Raw genomic sequence first — 18,872 nt, 5'->3', positions numbered from 1 at the left:
AATGTATGGTACTTCAAAATACAAAGTCCACTTCCACTTGCTGAAGGAAAAAAATCTCTAATTTCAAAGCTACAGAAAAATCAGTAGAGTTAAACCTCTACCTCTGCACTAACAGGCAAAGAATCAAGAGTGAATACCAATGAACAGCTGACACACCCAACAAGTATCTTACCATGCCTCCCAAAGAGATAACAAATCAATGATCTCAAAAAAATATTTTTATTTTAAAATCTAAGGTTTTTTCTTTTTTCACAATATGAGAATTAATTCCTGGATTATCTATAATGACAGGATAATGAGTTAATATGAGTAATCTTATTTAAACCACTGAATTCTGAAGTGTAAAAAAGATGTTAAAAAACAGCTCTACAGATCCAAAAGTACCTAAAAATAAAAAAAATCAAATTATTTTAAATTTCTGACTAAATACTTTGAAATCTGTATATAATCAAGCAGTCTATATATTAGAAAGAAAAACAAATTTATTATTCATATTGATTTTGACAGCAATATAGATTGCAAGCGGAATGCCGCTCAAATTCTCAAGCAAAAACAGTCCTGTGAAATAATGAAGCAGACAGGTTACTCACTTAGCATGCACAACTACCTTTCTATGATGAATCAGATTGGTGGACACAATGAAACTCCCTGAAATTTTAATCCAAAACACTGAAACTTTTCATTAATTTAGTTTACATTATTCAGAATTCTCAAAGTATTTATTTAAACAACATGATTTTGGTTGATGATCTTTTCAGACAGGCATTCTCAAAGTGTTGGTCAATGGTTTTTTAAATGGCTATAGCTAAAACATCCTGTGTCAGCTATTGGATAGTAAGTCAACAGAACAAATATTTCTTGAGTGCTTACTGTATGCAGGGTACTGAGTGAATATTTACCCAAGCATATGAATCAGGATTTACCCAAGACCTTAATGTTGCATTATATTGTTTTCTCTTATCCATGCCAGCAAAAAATTCATTTTCAATTCTTACACTCTTGCCTCAAAAGACAAACATGTAACAAAATAAGCACAACATTTTTGAGAACCAGAGAGATTCCACCTGACAAGTCGCTTTAATAATAGAATGCCTAATGAAATTAAATAATTATTTCTACATTTGTCTATGAAATTAATGTCAATATCATTTGATTCATCAAAGAAACACTAAAAAAGGCTGTATATCAAATAAATGGCTGATTTATACATTTCATAATTTTAAAAGCTTTTCATAATAAGCATTTACAGACTATATCAAATAAATGGCTAAATTCTAGACATTTCACAGTTTTAAAAGCATTTCATTTTATAATAAGCATTTATAAAAGTCAAAATGAGAAATATTAGAAGTTACTGAAGGAACTGTCCATTGGATGCAATAGATTAAAATCCAATATCCCTTTCTCCTGAATAATCATGTGGTAGCAAGAGAGCTAGCAGCAGCAACCTTGCCTCCAGATGCCATCTGTGTTCAAAATAAGCACAGTAATTAGGAGAGGCACCTACATCTGTCGATGGGGGGTGGGAGGCGGTGATCAGGAAAGGCCTCTTGAAAGACATGACACTTGAGATAAGTCTTGAAGGAGGTGAAGGTTTCTAAGAGGGAGAGGTGAAAAGGAAGAGAGTATTCTGGGAATAGGGGATTATCCTGTGAAAAGGCAAAGTTATCCTTTCACAAAAACCATTCTGATTGGGTCCACTATTAATTTATGTTAATAATTTCAACTGGGCCCTGGGTGAGAAAGTGGTAGCAAGAGAGCCAGCAGCAGCAACCTTGCGTCCAGATGCCATCTCTGTTCTCACCATAGCAGAAAGTTCTTGGGGGCCTCCATTTCACACCCCCTACCCCACCCCTAACCACCACCATTCATGCTTACTTCTTTTCTTATCTCTTTTATGGGACTTTGGCTTCCCTTCCATCTAGGATTGAAGAAGATACTATCTTTTCCAGGTGCAGTCAGAGACCTGTGGCACTGATGACTTTATATTTTTCAAGACACTGATCTCCATTTTCCCACTACATATATGTGGATGTGGATGTTTTTTACTTTGAGCCCCCTAAATATATGAAGGGACAAATTAAATAAGCTATACATTTATATATAAATTGTATAAGCTGTTCACTGAACAACTTAAGCGCAGCAATCTGAGTTGTGATTATAAAGTAATGACACTGTTTATAAACAAAAATACCAAAATGTATTATACAAATGGTGTAATGGATAGACTGTTGGACTTGAAATAAGGAAGAACTGTGTTGGAATCCTACCTCAAGCACTTAGTGAGCTGGGTGACCATGGGCAAGTTACTTAATGTCTCTAAATCATCAGGTTATTATGAGGATCAAATGAGATGATGTATGTAAAACAATTTGCAAACCTTAAAAGCACTATGTGTATGTGTATCAGCTATCATCAGCATAATTACGGTAATAATCAGTTTGGAAAACTTATTCTAATGAAGTTAGTATCACTGCACAAAATATTTTTTGCTTCCTTTTTTAAAATAACCTTCAGATATGACCTAGAGGCCACATATTTTAAAATTATCATAACTTTTTAACCATACCTTGTTTTAACCAAAAATAGCACTATTCAGCTTGATGATACACTGTATTCCCCAGACTTAGCTGCAAAAGACTTCTGGCTGTTTTAAAAAAAATCAAATTCATTCATATAAGATGATGATTTGCCATCACTCAGTCATTCTGCATATTTAAAAGAATATGCTTCTGGCTTTGAAGACAATTCCACAACAGGCATTCCAGAAGTGTTTTAAGCAATTGCAATATCAGTAAAATAAATATCTCCCCTCCCTAATTTAGGTGGCTAATTCAGATAACAATACTAATTTTGCATGCAGGAGTTTTGAAGTTTCACCACTTTGATATGTCACATAATATCAACTGATATTTATATGCCCTTTAAATGGGTATACACACTATAAGTGGTCTATATACATTTTCTTACTTGCTTTGGTCAAATGTAGCAGCAATGTGCTGCAAATTGGACTATAGTGGGAAGACTCTTGAGGCAAGACCAACTAGGAGACTTGTTGTAAGAATCTAAGCAAGAGGGGAGGAGGACCTTAACTAAGGTGGTAGCTATGAGTGGAGTTGTAGTGGGGTCTTAGTAATAAATAATGTACTTGCTATCATATCCATACTACTTACAAAATTTTTATTCTATCTAAAGTCTTCAACTTTGGTGTACTGAACTTCAACTTTTAAGTGTACTGAATTAGGATGATGGGATAAATAATTAGGATAATACGATGAAACTAGATCCTGGAAAAATGGAAAGGATACTCCAAGCTGCACTGTAGAATTTCTTTAAATAGAAAACAACCATTGGCTGGAAGGCAAAAATGAAACTCAAATGTATCTTAGAGTTATAAAGAATGTATATTAAGGTTACATAAAACAGAATACATTTTTTTAAAGAAAAACATGCTTAAATTAAACATTCTTAACTAGGGAATTAAAGCCACTTCACTTTAAAAAAAATATATTTGCAAAGCTGTATTAGAGATTCATTTTAAGAAAATGCTTTGAAATCACTCTGCTGGAATATTAAAATGAGACTTCAGAATGATGATGAAATATGCCTCCTGGAAGAAAAGTGATGGACTAAAGATGCAGAATGAAACAAAGGTTTTCAGACATGGATAATGTATTCATATGCTTTGCCTGACCACATCTATTTCTTGTAGGGAGGGTTTCTATGGGGGGATATGGGAGGATGAACTAGTAGGAAGTGACAAATATCCCATCTCCCCTCACTCCTACAAAAAAGAAAAGAACATCAACAAAAGTTCAGAAAGGTATTTACTACCTTGTTAAGTTTAACTAAACACTTAAAAATAAACTGTAATAGACATTCATGGTTTCATATATAATTTTTTTTACCTATATATAGGGGAAGGTTTCAGTTTGTTATAAAGTTAGTAATAAAAAATTTTTTTAAAAAAAATCACTGCTAGTACATATGATACTAAGGAGTCCTCTCTTAGGGAAAAAGAAACCATATGTTGGATATCAAGTTTAAATTCTTTTTCCAAAACAATGTGAAATGAATAAGAATGTAAAATCATACCTGATAGCTTTTCTCTGGAATATCTTTTTAATTAATATTTAACTTTTTTAAAATTCACAAAATACTTCAACCCACATTCTTACTCAGATTCAGAGTGTCTCAAACTATTAGGATTCTTCTTATCTTAAAAAATATTTGTGGTCTACCAAAAAGCTAAAATTACCTATTTATATTCTTATCTGTCAGTTCTGTTTTAGCAACATCAGTAAAGATACAATTTTTCAGAAACTTTTTTTCTTCTTACCAACTACTAGCCTCTCTGATTCAGGAAGATGGGAGAATTGTCTTTTGAATTCTTCATTTCTATATTTGTAGGTTGAACTTGAAATCTGAAAACAGTAAAAATGTTAAATTAATTTCAGCTTAATGCATTTAATTATTATTAGTGATCCATAAAACATTAACTTCACATTGTAATATAAGAAATAACAAAATCAAGAAAAGATTCTATATATATGAGTAATTAGTCACACGATACTTACTCTGTTATCAGAAGACCTGGGATCAAATGCTACCTCTGATGCTTACCACTTTGGTGACCTTATTCAAGTCACTTAACCTACGGACCTCAGTTTCTTTAGCTTTAAAATGAGATCAGACTTGATGGCCTCAAAAGTCCCCTCCAGATCTAAACCTAGGATTCTTTGAGCTTATTATCATATGACTCAATACATTTCTAATGCTCTTAAATGACAATCTGATTATTCCAAACGCTGAAAGAAAAACTCAATTCTGAATTTAAATAATGATAACATATTGGAAAAAGAGAGGACTTTAGAGCAGAACCAGGAGAACAATTTATAGGAGGGCCACTATACCGTAAAGGGAAACAATTTGGAAAGACTTAAAAACATATGTACTTTATACATGAGAGGAACACCATGAGATGTAGGCTTTCAGACATAACTAATGTGTGAATCTGTTTTGCCTAACTATACTTACTTACCAAATAAGGAGCGCTTTTTTTTTTGATGGGGGGGATAAATTAATTTAGGGAAGAGTGATAGAGGTCAAAAAAAGAAGAAAAGAATGTCAACGAAACTAAAAAGATTGGAATAATCAAGGAAAGCAGAAGGACATTCAGAAGAGGACACAAACTGAGTAATATTGGTGGTACTATGATGTTAAATTTGATACATACTTTCATAAAAAACAAGCTGTACATAATAGAAATTCAATTTGATACACACAATTGTCTTTTTTTGTCCTGTATACATGGAGATCTTTATTGTTTCTGATGTTTGTAAAGTTCATAATTTTAAAAAGGAGAAAACATTTTTTTAAAAAAAAGATAGAACACTTTATACTATCCAAAACTCCAGATAAAGTGGAACTAGATAATTAAAATTTAAGGACTGGCTCTGGACTACTCATTCTCAAATTATTCTAATAGCCAAGATTGGACAGAAAACAGAAAAATGGGAGAAATTTTTATAGAGTTTCTCAGATAAAGGTTTCATATCTCAAATATATAAAGAACTTTTTCAAAGTTATAAGAACACAAGTCATTCACCAACTGATAGTCAAAGGATGTGAATAGGCAGCTTTTTGATGAGGAAATCAAAACTATATCTAGTCATACAAAAAAAATGCTCTAAATCATTATTGATTAGAGAAATGCAAATTAAAACAACTTTGAGATATCATCTTATGCCCATCAGAATGGCCAAATGATAGAAAGGGACAAATGTCAGAAGGAATGTGGAAAAATTGGGACACTAATTCACTACCAGCAGAACTGTGAACTGATCCAACCATTCTAGAGGGCAATCTGGAATTATGCCCAAAAAGTTATAAAACTGTGTATTCCACTATTAGGTCTGTTTCCCAAAGTGATGAGAAAAAAGGCAAAGAACTCATATGTTCTAAAATATTTGTAGTAGCTCTCTTTGTGGTGGTAAAAAACCAGAAACTGAGGGAATGCCTATCAATTGAAGAATGGCTAAACAAGTTGTGGTATATGATTGTGATATAACATTACTGTGCTATAATGAGCTGGTTGGTTTTAGAAAAACATGGAAAAACCTGCACATGAAATAACGAAGAGTGAAATGAGCAGAACCACAAGAACACTACACATGATAACAGCAACATTATTCTAAGAACAACTTTGAATGACTAGTCATTTTGAGTATTATAAATACTCAAATCAACTACAAAGGACCTATGAAGGAAGATGCTGTCCACATCCAGAGAAAGAACTGATAAACAGAAGTATGTACAGTATGGATTTATATATACATACACACACATTTGTATCTAATGGTAGCTTTCTCTAGGGTGGGAATGGGAGGGAGGGAGAAAAAACAGTACACAGCAGAGAACAAAAGAAAACTTAGAAGGAAGTACAGAAAAGCAGGGTAGCTTTGAAAGTGATATGTAGTATTTATTACATAGTTTAAAAAAAGTGAACAGTGCGAAATAGAAATTCATGGTCTTCTATTGAACCCTCTTTATATTGTGCTGTGTACATGGAAATGTTCTTTTTTGGGAGGATCTTTTTTATTTAAGTTCCAAATGAATAAATTTTTTTAAAAAAATATAATATGAAAAAAGGCTCCTATGGAAAGATCTCCCCTCTTCAGACCAAGTATCAAGCTTAAGTTTTGTAATCCGGTCACCTCTAGTCTCAAAGCTACCAAATTTCTCTAGAAGCATACTACTTATTGAAACCCCAATGCCTACCTTTATATTGATATCCTATTCTACCATCATTCCCATACATAGTATGATCTAGTCACTCCATTTCTCTGGTTCAATCACTTCCTATTACTTACAGAATAAAATCCCAAACTCTTAGTATGACATTCAAGGTCATCTATAATCTGCTACCACCCCACCTTTCTAGTCATATTTTAAAACATTCCCCATTACCTCAGTACTCCAACAATCTTCTTGGCATGCCCTATATTGTTTCTTACATTTTCTTCTCTTCATTAACCATTCCCTACACATGTATGCCCTTCCCCTCTTCTCTACATCTTAAAAAAAAATTCTACCCAACAAGACCTATCTCAAATGCCACCTTCCCCTTGAAGCTTTCCCCTGACGTCTTAGTCAAAAATTATCTTTCCTAGCTCAGGCCTCACCCAGATTTATAAACTTTTCTTATGCACATCTCAAGTTCTAGGTTGTATATTTATTGTCTTGTTTGTGTCATGGCCAAAATAGCCAACTCACTATTGGGATCCATTAAGAGAAGCACAGTGTCTACAGTGATGAGGACCATCATACTTTACCCTGATGAGACCCCATCACATCTGGAGGATTGCATTCAGTGCTATGAACTGCCTTTTGGTCCTGCTAATGAGGAGCAGTGACTTGGAAGGACTGACCCAGAATTCACCAACGTCCTGAGGTCTTGCTCCTGACACTGAGCCTATAAAAGAAGGTGCCAGGAGGCCACAAGAGAAGACCAGGGGTGGAGGAAGAGGCCATGCACAACTAGGTATTCAGGGCAGATCACACTCCAGTATTGTTTGCTGAGATGGAGACCAATAAGCCATGATGGACATGGAAAAATAAGTGTGAGCAGAGGATAGCTAAATGACAAGCATGCAAAAAATGTGGCAAGCTATGGGATGAGACACACAACCCCCCAACACACACTCCTTTCCTTTCCCTCCCTATGGAGTGGAGAGGAGGGAAAACATCTACTTACTCACAGATCTTTCACTTACTACTTCTAAGCTGAGCAGCAAGCTAGATCAAAAGTTTTGTTCTTTTCATAAACAATCACTTTTGTTGATCAGATAGAGAATGGGGAATGAATGAACAAGCATTTATTCACTAATAAATTTCAAGTGTCAGGCACCTGGCTAAGCATTAGTCCCTGCCCTGAAGAATCTTATATTCCAACAAGGAGATAACACATACAGGAGAATGGTGGTGAGGAGGGATATTTCAGTTTCGAAAGTTATAGGAATGGTCAGTGGAGCCATTAGGGTGTAGAATGGCACCGTCTTTCCAGAAGTAATTACAATCCACGCACTTTAGGAGGTACTGAATCCAATCTACCTTCTACTACCTGGGCCCAACCAAGGAACAGGGCCATCCATAGGCTGACCCACTAGGCAATGCAGGCAAAGGCATTTTGAAAGCACCTCACCACACCAAAATATTCATAGCAGCACCTTTTATGGTAGTAAAGAACTATAAACAAAGTAGATGATAGTAAATTTGGAGATGGCTAAGCAAATCATGGTACAGCACTGTAATGGAATATTACTGCATTATAAGAAACACCAAAAGAAGACAAATCTGGGGCAGCTAGGTGGTGCAGTGGATATAGCACTGGCCCTGGAGTCAGGAGGACCTGAGTTCAAAGCTGGCCTCAGACATATAACACTCACTAGCTGTGTGACTCCGGACAAGTCACTTAACCCCAATTGCCTCACATTAAAAAAACAAAACAAAACTGTCAACGGGGCAGCTAGGTGGCACAGTGGATAGAGCTCCAGCCTAGGAGTCAGGAGGACCTGAGTTCAAATCTGGCCTCATATACTTGACACTTACTAGCTGTGTGACCCTAGGCAAGTCACTTAATCCTGATTGCCTCACAAAAATGAAAAAGTGAACATAAAAGAAGACAATTCTGTAAGACTAAAGTCTTAGAGAAGGCCCCAATATGATTGGCAGTAGATGATATTATAAATTCCTATATGGATGAAATCTCAGATCTGATAAAAGAAAAAGAGAGGGAAAGAGGAAGGGAAGGAAAGGAGAATGAGAAGAAGAAAAGGAAAAGAAGGAAGTGGGGGACAGAGAGAGGACAGGAGAGGAGATAAAAGGGAAGAAAAGGAGAGAAGAAGTGATAATCACAAATTGGTGGATGGCTAAACAAATCATGGTACAGGGCTATAATGGAAAATTACTATACCATAAGAAACACTATAGGGGGCAACTAGGTGGCACGGTGGATAAAGCACCGACCCTGGAGTCAGGAGGATCTGAGCTCAAATCTGACCTCAGACACTTGACACTTACTAGCTGTATGACCCTGGGCAAGTCACTTAACTCCATTGCCTAGCCAAAAAAAAAAAACAAAAAACACTATAAGAAGCTAATTCTTGGTTTGTTACAAGAGTTGGATCACAGGATAGAGGAGAGAAGAGAGATTATATTCAGAAGTTAAAGTAATGTAAAAACAAAAGTTATCAACAATATATTTTTAAAAGAAAATACCAATATAAATGATAAATCAAAAATTTAATTCTAAGAGGACAAAAATAAATTACTAAAATTAGAAATTAACAGAGAGATCATAACAAATGATAAATTGCTTATTATGCATAGTTTTGTGCTTAAAAAAAGGGAAACTTAAAAAATAAATACAAAAATATAAAATACCTAACCTAAAAAAAAAAACCACACCAGGAAACAGGTATCTATTACCAGAAAGTCCATTAATGAATTACCACATAAAAAGGCACCAAGACTTTTTTCAAATCCTTCAAAAAACAATCTGTATGGCAGATTAAACTGCTTCTACATATAGAGAAAGACAGCATGCTTTCCAATTATTTATTTTCAAAACTAAAATTTTGCTTTACAAACCTGGCAAAGATAGGTCTATAAATTCTGAAACTCCATAATTCTTTAAAAATTATTTAAAATTCAAAAGAATAGCATGGGAGATGAGAAAAAATATTTAACAAACATGTAAGAAATGATCAATGACAAAACAGATGGATTTGAGTATGAAAAATAAGAAATATTTTACACAAAAAAAAGGAACATAACCAAAACAAAAAGGAAAGGAAGAGATTGAGGATAAAACACCTTTGTGGTAAATATAACTGCTAAAAGTATGATATCTGGAATCTGAGGAATTAATCCAAATAATAGTAATATGGACATTTCTGGAATATAGATTGTAAATAATTATAAAAAATTGTCCAAAGTATGTTACAATGAGAGAAATGCAAATTTGAAAGACTGCAAAGTACCACTTCATATCTATTAAGCACGCAAAAAAAAAAAATTGCTTACAACCAAAAGAATTCAATGTTGGCAATGCTGGGAAGAAAACGTCTGGGCAGCCTGATAAAATAGAGGGAATGCTGGACCGGGAGCAAGTAACTTACACTGAAATCCTAACTCAAGCAATCATGCTAGCAATTGACGCTGGGCAAGTCAACCTTTCCCAGGCTGTTTCCTTATCTGTAAAATGTGGATGTAAACATATTCTCATTTACTTACTTCACAGAATTGTTATAAAGATCAAATGAAATAATGTATATAAAGTGTTTTCCAAAGTTGAATGCACCACATCAAGGTAAGTTACTGTTTCATTAAACATTGCAAAAATAATAAAGACAAACATATGTGAAGACATAAGGAGCCAGAAACATACTGACTCATCAAAATGGATACATGATTTAGACAGGAAGGGTGATACCATAAGCAAATTAGGAGAGCAATGAATACTTTATCTGTCAGATCAATGGAGAAAGGATGAATTTTTGACCAAATGAGAGATGGAAAGCATTGTGAGATATAAAATAGATGATTTTGATTACATTAAACTAAAAAGGTTTCACATGAATAAAACCAATGCAACCAAGATTAGAAGGAAAACAGAAATCTGGGAAACAATTTTACAGCAAGTATCTCTGATAAAGGCCTCATTTCTCAAATATATAGAGAACTGAGTCAAATTTATAAGTCATTCCCCAATTGATAAATGTTCAATATGAAGAGGCAGTTTTCAGATGAAGAAATCAAAGCTATCTATAGTCACATGAAAAAATGCTCTAAATTACTACTCATTAGAGAAATACAAATTAAAATAACTCTAAGGTATATCTTCACACCTATCAGATTGGCTAATATGACAGAAAAGGAAAATGATAAATGTTGGAGAGGATGTGGGAAAATTGGGATAGAGCACTAGACCTGGAATCAGGAAGACCTGAATTCACGGTTAGCCTCAGTTTCTTCTTAGCCATGTGACACTGGGCAACTTACTTAGCCTGTGTCTGCCTCAGTTTCCCCATCTGTAAAATCGGAATAATAATAACATCTACTCTCAAGGATGTTGTGAGGATCAAATGAGATCTTTTTTGTAAAGTGTTTCACAAATCTTAAAGCACTATAGAAATGCTATCATTATTATGATTAGAAGAAAAAAAATTTTAATGCTTCTTTGGCAGAGTTGTGAACTGATCCAACCATTCTACAGAGCAATTTTGAACTATGCACAAAGGGCCATAAAACTATGCATACTCTTTGATCCAGCAATGCCACTGCTAGGTCTGAATACCAAAGAGATCATAAAAAGGGAAAAGGACCTACATGTACAAAAATATTTATCTTTCTGCGGTGGCAAAATATTGGAAATTGAAGGGATGCCCACCAATTGGGGAATGGCTGAACAAGTTTTGGTATATAAATGTAACCGAACACTATTGTGCTATGAGAACTGATGAGCAGGAACAGTTCAGAAAAACGTGAACTTAATTACTAGCTGTGTGACCCTGGGCAAGTCACTTAACCCCACTGCATAGCCAAAAACAAAAACAAAAACCTGAACTTAAAAAGCTGATGCAAAATGAAATGAGCAGAACCAGGAGAACACTGTACAGAGTAACAGCAATATTGTGTGATGATTAAATATGAATGACTTAGCTCTTCTCAGCAATGGAGGGTCTAAGACATCTCCAAAAGTCTCATGATGGAAAATGCTATCCACATCCAAAAAAAGAACTGGTGGAGTCTAAATGCAGATTGAAGCATATTATTTTCACTTTACTTTTTCTGTGGTTTTTTCCTTTTGGTCTGTTTCTTCTTTCACAATATGACTAATATGGAAATGTTTTAAATGACTGCGCATACATAACCTATATCAAATTGCTTATTGTTTTAGGAGGAGGGAAGGGAGGGAAGAAGATAAATTTGGAACTCAAACTTTTTTTAAAGGAATGTTAAAAATTGTCTTTACATGTAATTGGAAAAAATAAAAAATTATTTAAAAAAACACACTGACTATATCAAAATAATAGTAGCAAAAAACTCAAATGTACAAGTTAAAAAAAAAATAAGAGGATCCAGAATAAATCAGTTGTTATTGTTATTTTATTGAGCTTTACAATCTTATCTTTTTTGTGTTCAGATTATATTATTTTACTAAGGGTTTATTCCTCATTTTGTATTGGCTGAAATTTTCATCAAGTTCACAATAAAAAATGATTTGTATGTTAAAAAATTTCCATCAAAAGTAGCTAAAACAGCAAAAGTTTTTAATTCCTAAAGGAACAATCTTAATTATTTTAAAACTTTGCTTATTCCTCAACTATGCTTATGAGGCATTATCATAAAGTTTTTTTTTAAGATTTTCAATACGGGCTTACATTCTTAAAATCTAGCCACTGCTCAAATTCTTAAGATCTGGCCCACTTGCATTAGCGATACAAATGCTTAGATTCCTTAAGAGTCTGCCCAATATGATGGATGTTCTAATAAACCCTGTCTTTGCCTGAAAGAAGGCTTGGGTCGAATTCATTTGGGCAGGACCCACCTGTTGTGATTTTGGGATCCTGGCACCCCTAAACCTCAACATTTTGGTGGCCCATACAGGGAAAACTGCCTAACCCCCAAGTTCTTCTTTAGCTAAGACTGGAAGGTATGTAAGCCTCGGCCCCTCCCCTCTTCTTTCTTGCCCTGCAGTTGGGGTCACTCTCCAACCAACTAGGAAGGCTTGGAGGTGCTTTTGGCACAGACAGTTACAAGGCTGTCTCACACTCGGCCTGATGCTCTCAGGCTCTCAGTCCACTAGTTCAGTTCAAGGCCATGGACCTGGGTACACCTTCCGAAGCATAGAGGACAACGACTAACGCCCTATCTGGAAGCGTATGCCCAATTCTGTCAGCTCTCTCAGGGCTAAGGGAATTGGGAAAACTGCAGGTGCTCTTTGGTTCCCTGAGGCTTACTTATTACCTTCCCTCTACACCCCTGAAGCCTCCTTAATGGAGGCTACAGGGAAAAGTTAGAATAGCAAAACATCTTGGCAGATTCTGGGAAGTTCTGTGATCCATCATTAAGGAGTTTTGAAACACCTCCTTACAACCCCAGTCACTCCCTAGTCCCACTGCCTTCCCTTGAGTCGTGAGGGTATCAGTTAATCCTCTTAGCAGAAGAGAGTTTCATCCTCCCCCCTCTACCATCTGAATTCACCCTCTACAGCTTGGGACCTACTGGTTAAGGCCTTGGGCCCTGGGTCAACCTTTGCCTGGAAGCATCATCCGGCTGGAGGTAAAGAGGCTAGCCTCCAAAAGTGTGAAAACATGCTCTTTTAAAGTTGTAGTTTTAACTGTTAATGATGAGATGTTGATTCTGTGTGTAAAGTAATTTGGAAATGCATTTAACAAAACTGAAGTCACCTGATTGGTAATGGGTTTGTTTCAAGTTTCAAATTGGTGAACTTTTTGTATCAGTTATGTCAAGCATTTTCATAATTTGGTTACCGTTAAAATTATTTGGCTATTGTTACTTATTGTTTTAATGTGTAAACTTGTCAAAAAGCTTGTTTGGGTTTTGTCTTGCTGAGAATTTGCAAGTATATACAAATAATCTGTAACGACTGGCTTTTTTACACCAGGACAAATTTAAGTTTGAGATGTAAATCCTGGAAAAGTTTTTTCCTAGGCTATGATTAGTGAAACTTGCTGTTTGAGGTAAAAGCTCATAGGATTTTATTTTAAGTTGTCTGATGGATTATAATAATCCATCAATAATCAATAATCCACCTCTGAGAGAAATGCCACAAGCTACTCAGAGAGAATGTGATACAGGTGGGAAGTCAGCATCAGGAAAAACTGAGAGGACAATTTTAGCCTCAGTCTAAGATGGGATCCTCCTGGCTCAGTTTCCCCATTATGTTTCTTTGAAAAGGAATGTTACCCACTTGGCTATTCCTGAGTCTGGCTATGAGGTGGATTTGATACCACACGGTTGGAAAACTGAATTATCTGAATCCAAACAGAGCTAAGGATGTTTCATCCTGTCATATCTGGGTCCTGCAGTCTTTTCTGTCAGATTTGTGTCTTCCAGACTACAGGCCATTCACCTACAGTTGAACAAACTCTTTAAGGCCGTACTTTGTTCTACTAAGTCAAATGTGTCTTTGGTTTTGTGTGTGTGTGTGCGTGTGTGTGTTTTGTGAAGACGGGGGTCTCTCTATCTTACCCTGGCTGGAAGTGCTCCTGCCACTCAAGACCCATTACCACTACTGACTGGCTAGAGAGCTTTGACCTACTCCATTTCTGACCTGGGCCTGTTTATTCTTCTTCAGGCAGCCTGATTGGCTCCCATCCAGGGACTCACCATATTGATGCTGGAGTTAGTAAGGACACCTAATTGGCTTAGCCCTACTGCAGCTCAGAACTCCTGAGTTCAAGGAAGCCAAGTTGCCTTTGCCTCTCCAAAAGTAGGTATTGTAGGTATGCACTAACACACCCAGACAAGTAAAATACTTTTTAAAAAAAACAATAAATAATTAGTAAAGCAGGTTATTTTCTTTTTATCTGAGGGTGGATTTGAACTCAGGTCTTCCGGATTCTAGGCCTGGCATTCCATCCATTGTGCCACTTAGCTGCCTTGTTTATGTATCACTTTTCAAAATATCTTAAAGGAAAGATAATAAAAGAATGGAAGGGATTGTAAATGGTACTTTTACCCTCCAAAAGAAAAAGAAAAAAACATGACCAAAAAGACACTAACAACTATCAACTCATATGTCTCTTTTATCATCCTTTTAATATTTTCATGAAAATGGTCAGTGGGTATTCTTACAGCTCATATGTCTCTTTTATCATCCTTTTAACATTTTCATGAAAATGGTCAGTGGGTATTCTTAATGGAAGCTTGAGAACAAAATGGAGAGATATTTTCAGATCACAGTTTGACAGTTACATAACTAGCTCAGTAATAAGTTAAAAAAATATTATCATGGTTATGGCACTACATTTGGACTCTATCATAGTGTTCAATGAACCGCATGAGGAAATAAAAAATGACACTAAAGGAAAAAAACCTGGGAAGACTAGTTGAGGATAAGACCAAGAATATCTAAAGGAGATTCAGTATGGAGATGATATCATTTTGAGAGTGTTAATAAATTTATTTATTTTTAGTTTTCAACATTCATTGCCATAAGATTTTTTTTTTAGGCAATTGGGGTTAAGTGACTTGCCCAGGGTCACAGCTAGTAAGTATCAAGTGTTTGGTCTGAGGCCGGATTTAAACTCAGGTACTCCTGACTCCAGGGTCAGTGCTCTATCCACTGCGCCACCTAGCTGCCCCTCATAAGATTTTGAGTTTTAAATTTTTGCCCTTTTTTTCTCCTCCCTCCTCCCCAGCACAGCGTGCAATCTGATATAGGCTCTACTTACACATTCATATTAAACATATTTTCACATTAGTCATGATGTAAAGAAGAATTAGAACTTAATGGTAGGAACCATGAGAAAGAAGAAACAAAACAAAACAACAAACGAAAGGGAGAGCAAATAGTATGCTTCCATCTGCATTCAGAGTCCTAAGTTCTTTTTTCTGGATGTGGTTGGCAAAGTTTTTAAAATGAAGTTCTTGAGTTTACAGGTGGAATTCTAAAAATTTCATTACTCCCATATGTGCTACAAGAGGGTTGGCACGAGTCAGGTTTTTCCTAGTCTACCCATTCCTAGTGTCTTCCCTCTGACATTAACTTCCATTTGTAATACATGTTTATACATATACATATATCTATATATTTTATGTGTACAATCTTTCATTTTGCCTCTCCCATAAGAACGTGACCTCCTATAATTTTTACTACATTAACCTAAAAAGTTTTTGCACAAACAAAGCCAATGCAACCAAGATTAGACGGGGGGCAAAAAACTGGGAAACAATTTTTATAGCCAGTGTGTCTGACAAAGGTCTCATTTCTGAGATATATAGAGCACTGAGTCAAATTTATAAGAATATAAGTCATTCCCCAATTGATAAATGGTCAAAGGATATGAACAGGCAGTGTTCAGATGAAGAAATTAAAGCTATCTACCATCATATGAAAAAATGCTCTAAATAACTATTGATTAGAGAAATGAAAATTAAAACAACTCTGAGGTATCACATCACACCTCTCAGATTGGCTAACATGACAAAACAGGAAAATGATAAATGTCAGAGAAGATGTGAGAAAATTGGAACACTAATGCATTGTTAGTAAAGTTGTGAACTGATAGAACCTTTCTAGAGAGCAATTTGGAACTATGCCCAAAGGGCTATAAAATTGTGCATACCCTTTGACCCAACAATAGCACTTCTAGGGCTGTATCCCAAAGAGATGATAAAAAAGGGGAAAAACCCCATATGTACAAAAATATTTAAAGCAGCTCTTTTTGTGGTGGCAAAGGACTGGAAATTGGGGGGATACCCATCAATTGGGGAATTGTTGAACAAGTTGTGGTATATGAATGTAATAGAATACTATTGTTCCATAAGAAATGATAAGCAGGCGGATTTCAGAAAAACCCAGAAAGACTTACATAAACTGATGCTGAAGAAGTGAGCAGAACCAAGAAATACTGTACACAGTTAACAGCAACATTGTGCGATGACCAACTTTGATAAATTTAGCTCTTCTCAGCAATGCAATGATCGAAGACAATTCCAAAAGACTCAAGATGGAAAAGGCTATCCACATCCAGAGAAACAACTATGAAATCTGAATGTAGATCAAAGCATACTATTTTCTCTCTTTTTTCTTTCTCATGGTTTTTCCCTTTTGTTCTGATTGTTCTTTCACAACATGACTAATGTGGAAAAATGTTTAATATGATTGTACATGTATAGCCTATATCAGGGTTGCATGCCACCTTGGGGACCAGAGTGGGGGAAAGAGAATGTAGAACTAAAAATCTTACAAAAGTGAATATTTAAAACTAAAAATTAATTTTTTTTAAAAAATAGAATGTGATCTCCTTTGAGGATAAGCACCATGTTTTTGCCTTCCTTTGTTCCCCCAGTGCTTAGCATAGTGCCTGGCACATAGTAAGTACTTAATAAATCCTTGTTGACCAGCTGACCTACAGAATCCTTATACTGAAGCATGAGAGAAGAGATTTACCCAGTTTGTCTTTAATATAAAAGGTAAGAAAAGGAAGCATTTGTGATAATGAATAACATGTACTCTGTCTTCCAGACCACACTGCCTAGGGAAATATTGAAAACACTTAAGTGAACAATTTTTAAGGACCCTCAAGCGCTGTAGGTATCTCCATTTAACACTGATATGTTAATTGTAGCTCATAATTATTTATCCATTAGAGCAGCTCCCTCAAGACAAGCCATTGGGAAGCACATGGGGAGCCCATTTTGATTTATATACTACATATATATGGGAAGGAGGTAAAGCTTAATTTCTTTAAGTCTATTCTATAAATGAGACTTATCACCATTTTAATTGTGTCCTCTTTCCTCCCTTCCCCATTTAGTTAGGAAGATTTGATTGTGGGAACCAGATGAATATTTTATTTAATTCAAAACATTTATTAAGTATCTACTACGTTTTAAGCAATGTTCTAGGTGTTGGGGCTACCAAGCTGAAAAATCAGAGAAAGTCCTTGACCTCAAGGAGCCTACAGCCATAGAGAGACAGCTTTTTCTCCTGGCCCAAATGTAACACCAAAGCCACGGTGATTGATTAGATGGAAAGATATTATATACAAATAAATAGGCTAGAATTTCAACCAGAAGAGCACAGGACTATGATTTTGCCTAGGATTAGACTGTGTTATAGTTAAAATTTACTTTTATGCCATATCAATACCAGTAATGATCTTGGGAGTTTTTAACTCTGAGTCAAATGGTTGTCTGGGGAATGAACTCAAATTCAGCCACAGCCATAGAGAATTAAAGGAAACAAACCCTGATCTTAGCCCAGGGTCATGTTGCCTGGCTTTTTCAGTTTTAACAATTCCTCGGATGGGTATGGTAGCTCATAACCTCAGCTTTGACTAAAGAGTTGTAAACCTACCCTTATCAGAGAGAAGCTTTTTTTTTAGTCACTAAACCTTAATATACTAGAACAAAATGGCAGCAGAAAGAAGTTCAGTGACCATGAGACCAGTGGAGGTGCCCCACATCAGCCAACAGTTATGATGAAACAGATGTCCAGGAATGGAAAATACATGCCTAACAGCTGAGACTAGCACAATGATATCACCAGAGACAATTAGTGGCACAGGAAGTGGGTACTGCCCTGGCCAGGTATGTGCCTGGTCACAGATGTTCTCTGTATATGTTACTTATGCATGATCCCAACTCATGTTGGTTTTATGTGTTACAAGATCCATTAATTTAAAAGCTAACATTTATAAAGTGCTTACTACATGTCAGGCACTATGCTAAGCACTTTATAATTATTATCTCATTTGATCTTCACAGTCACCCTAAGAAGTAGGTGCTGTTATTATCCTTGAAGGCCAATGAGGAACATTTATTTGAAACATGATATTGATTTTATGTAAGATTTATATAAAAATAAAGAGGTTACAAGTCCAATGCTACGGTAGATGGCAAGGCAAAGAAAAGAAATAAATATCAGACCATGGGGTGGCTAAGTGGTGCAGTGCATAGAGCACAGGCCCTGGAGTCAGGAGGACTTGAGTTCAACTCTGGCCTCAGACACTTGACCCTTACTAGCTGTGTGACCCTGGGCAAGTCACTTAACCCCAATTGCCTCACAGAAAGAAAGAAAGAAAGAAAGAAAGAAAGAAAGAAAGAAAGAAAGA

General features: G+C 35.7%; 1 protein-coding gene across 2 annotated transcripts in view; it reads right to left on the bottom strand.

Annotated features, from left to right (window-relative positions):
• The window catches only part of GRAMD1C (GRAM domain containing 1C), a 129,476-nt gene that overhangs the window by 64,355 nt on the left and 46,249 nt on the right, over positions 1 to 18,872 (bottom strand). For both annotated transcript variants that reach the window (XM_027868783.1, XM_027868765.1), the window contains exon 3: positions 4,340 to 4,424. In XM_027868783.1, the coding sequence (XP_027724584.1) occupies positions 4,340 to 4,424 (85 nt within the window). The remainder of the gene's footprint in view (positions 1 to 4,339; positions 4,425 to 18,872) is intronic.

The sequence above is a fragment of the Vombatus ursinus genome, unplaced genomic scaffold (genome assembly GCF_900497805.2).
Source record: "Vombatus ursinus unplaced genomic scaffold, bare-nosed wombat genome assembly UNPS02001419.1, whole genome shotgun sequence".
In the NCBI taxonomy this organism is placed as follows: domain Eukaryota; kingdom Metazoa; phylum Chordata; class Mammalia; order Diprotodontia; family Vombatidae; genus Vombatus; species Vombatus ursinus.
The sequence above is the reverse complement of the archived record's forward strand: the minus strand, read 5'-3'. Positions and strand labels throughout refer to the sequence as shown.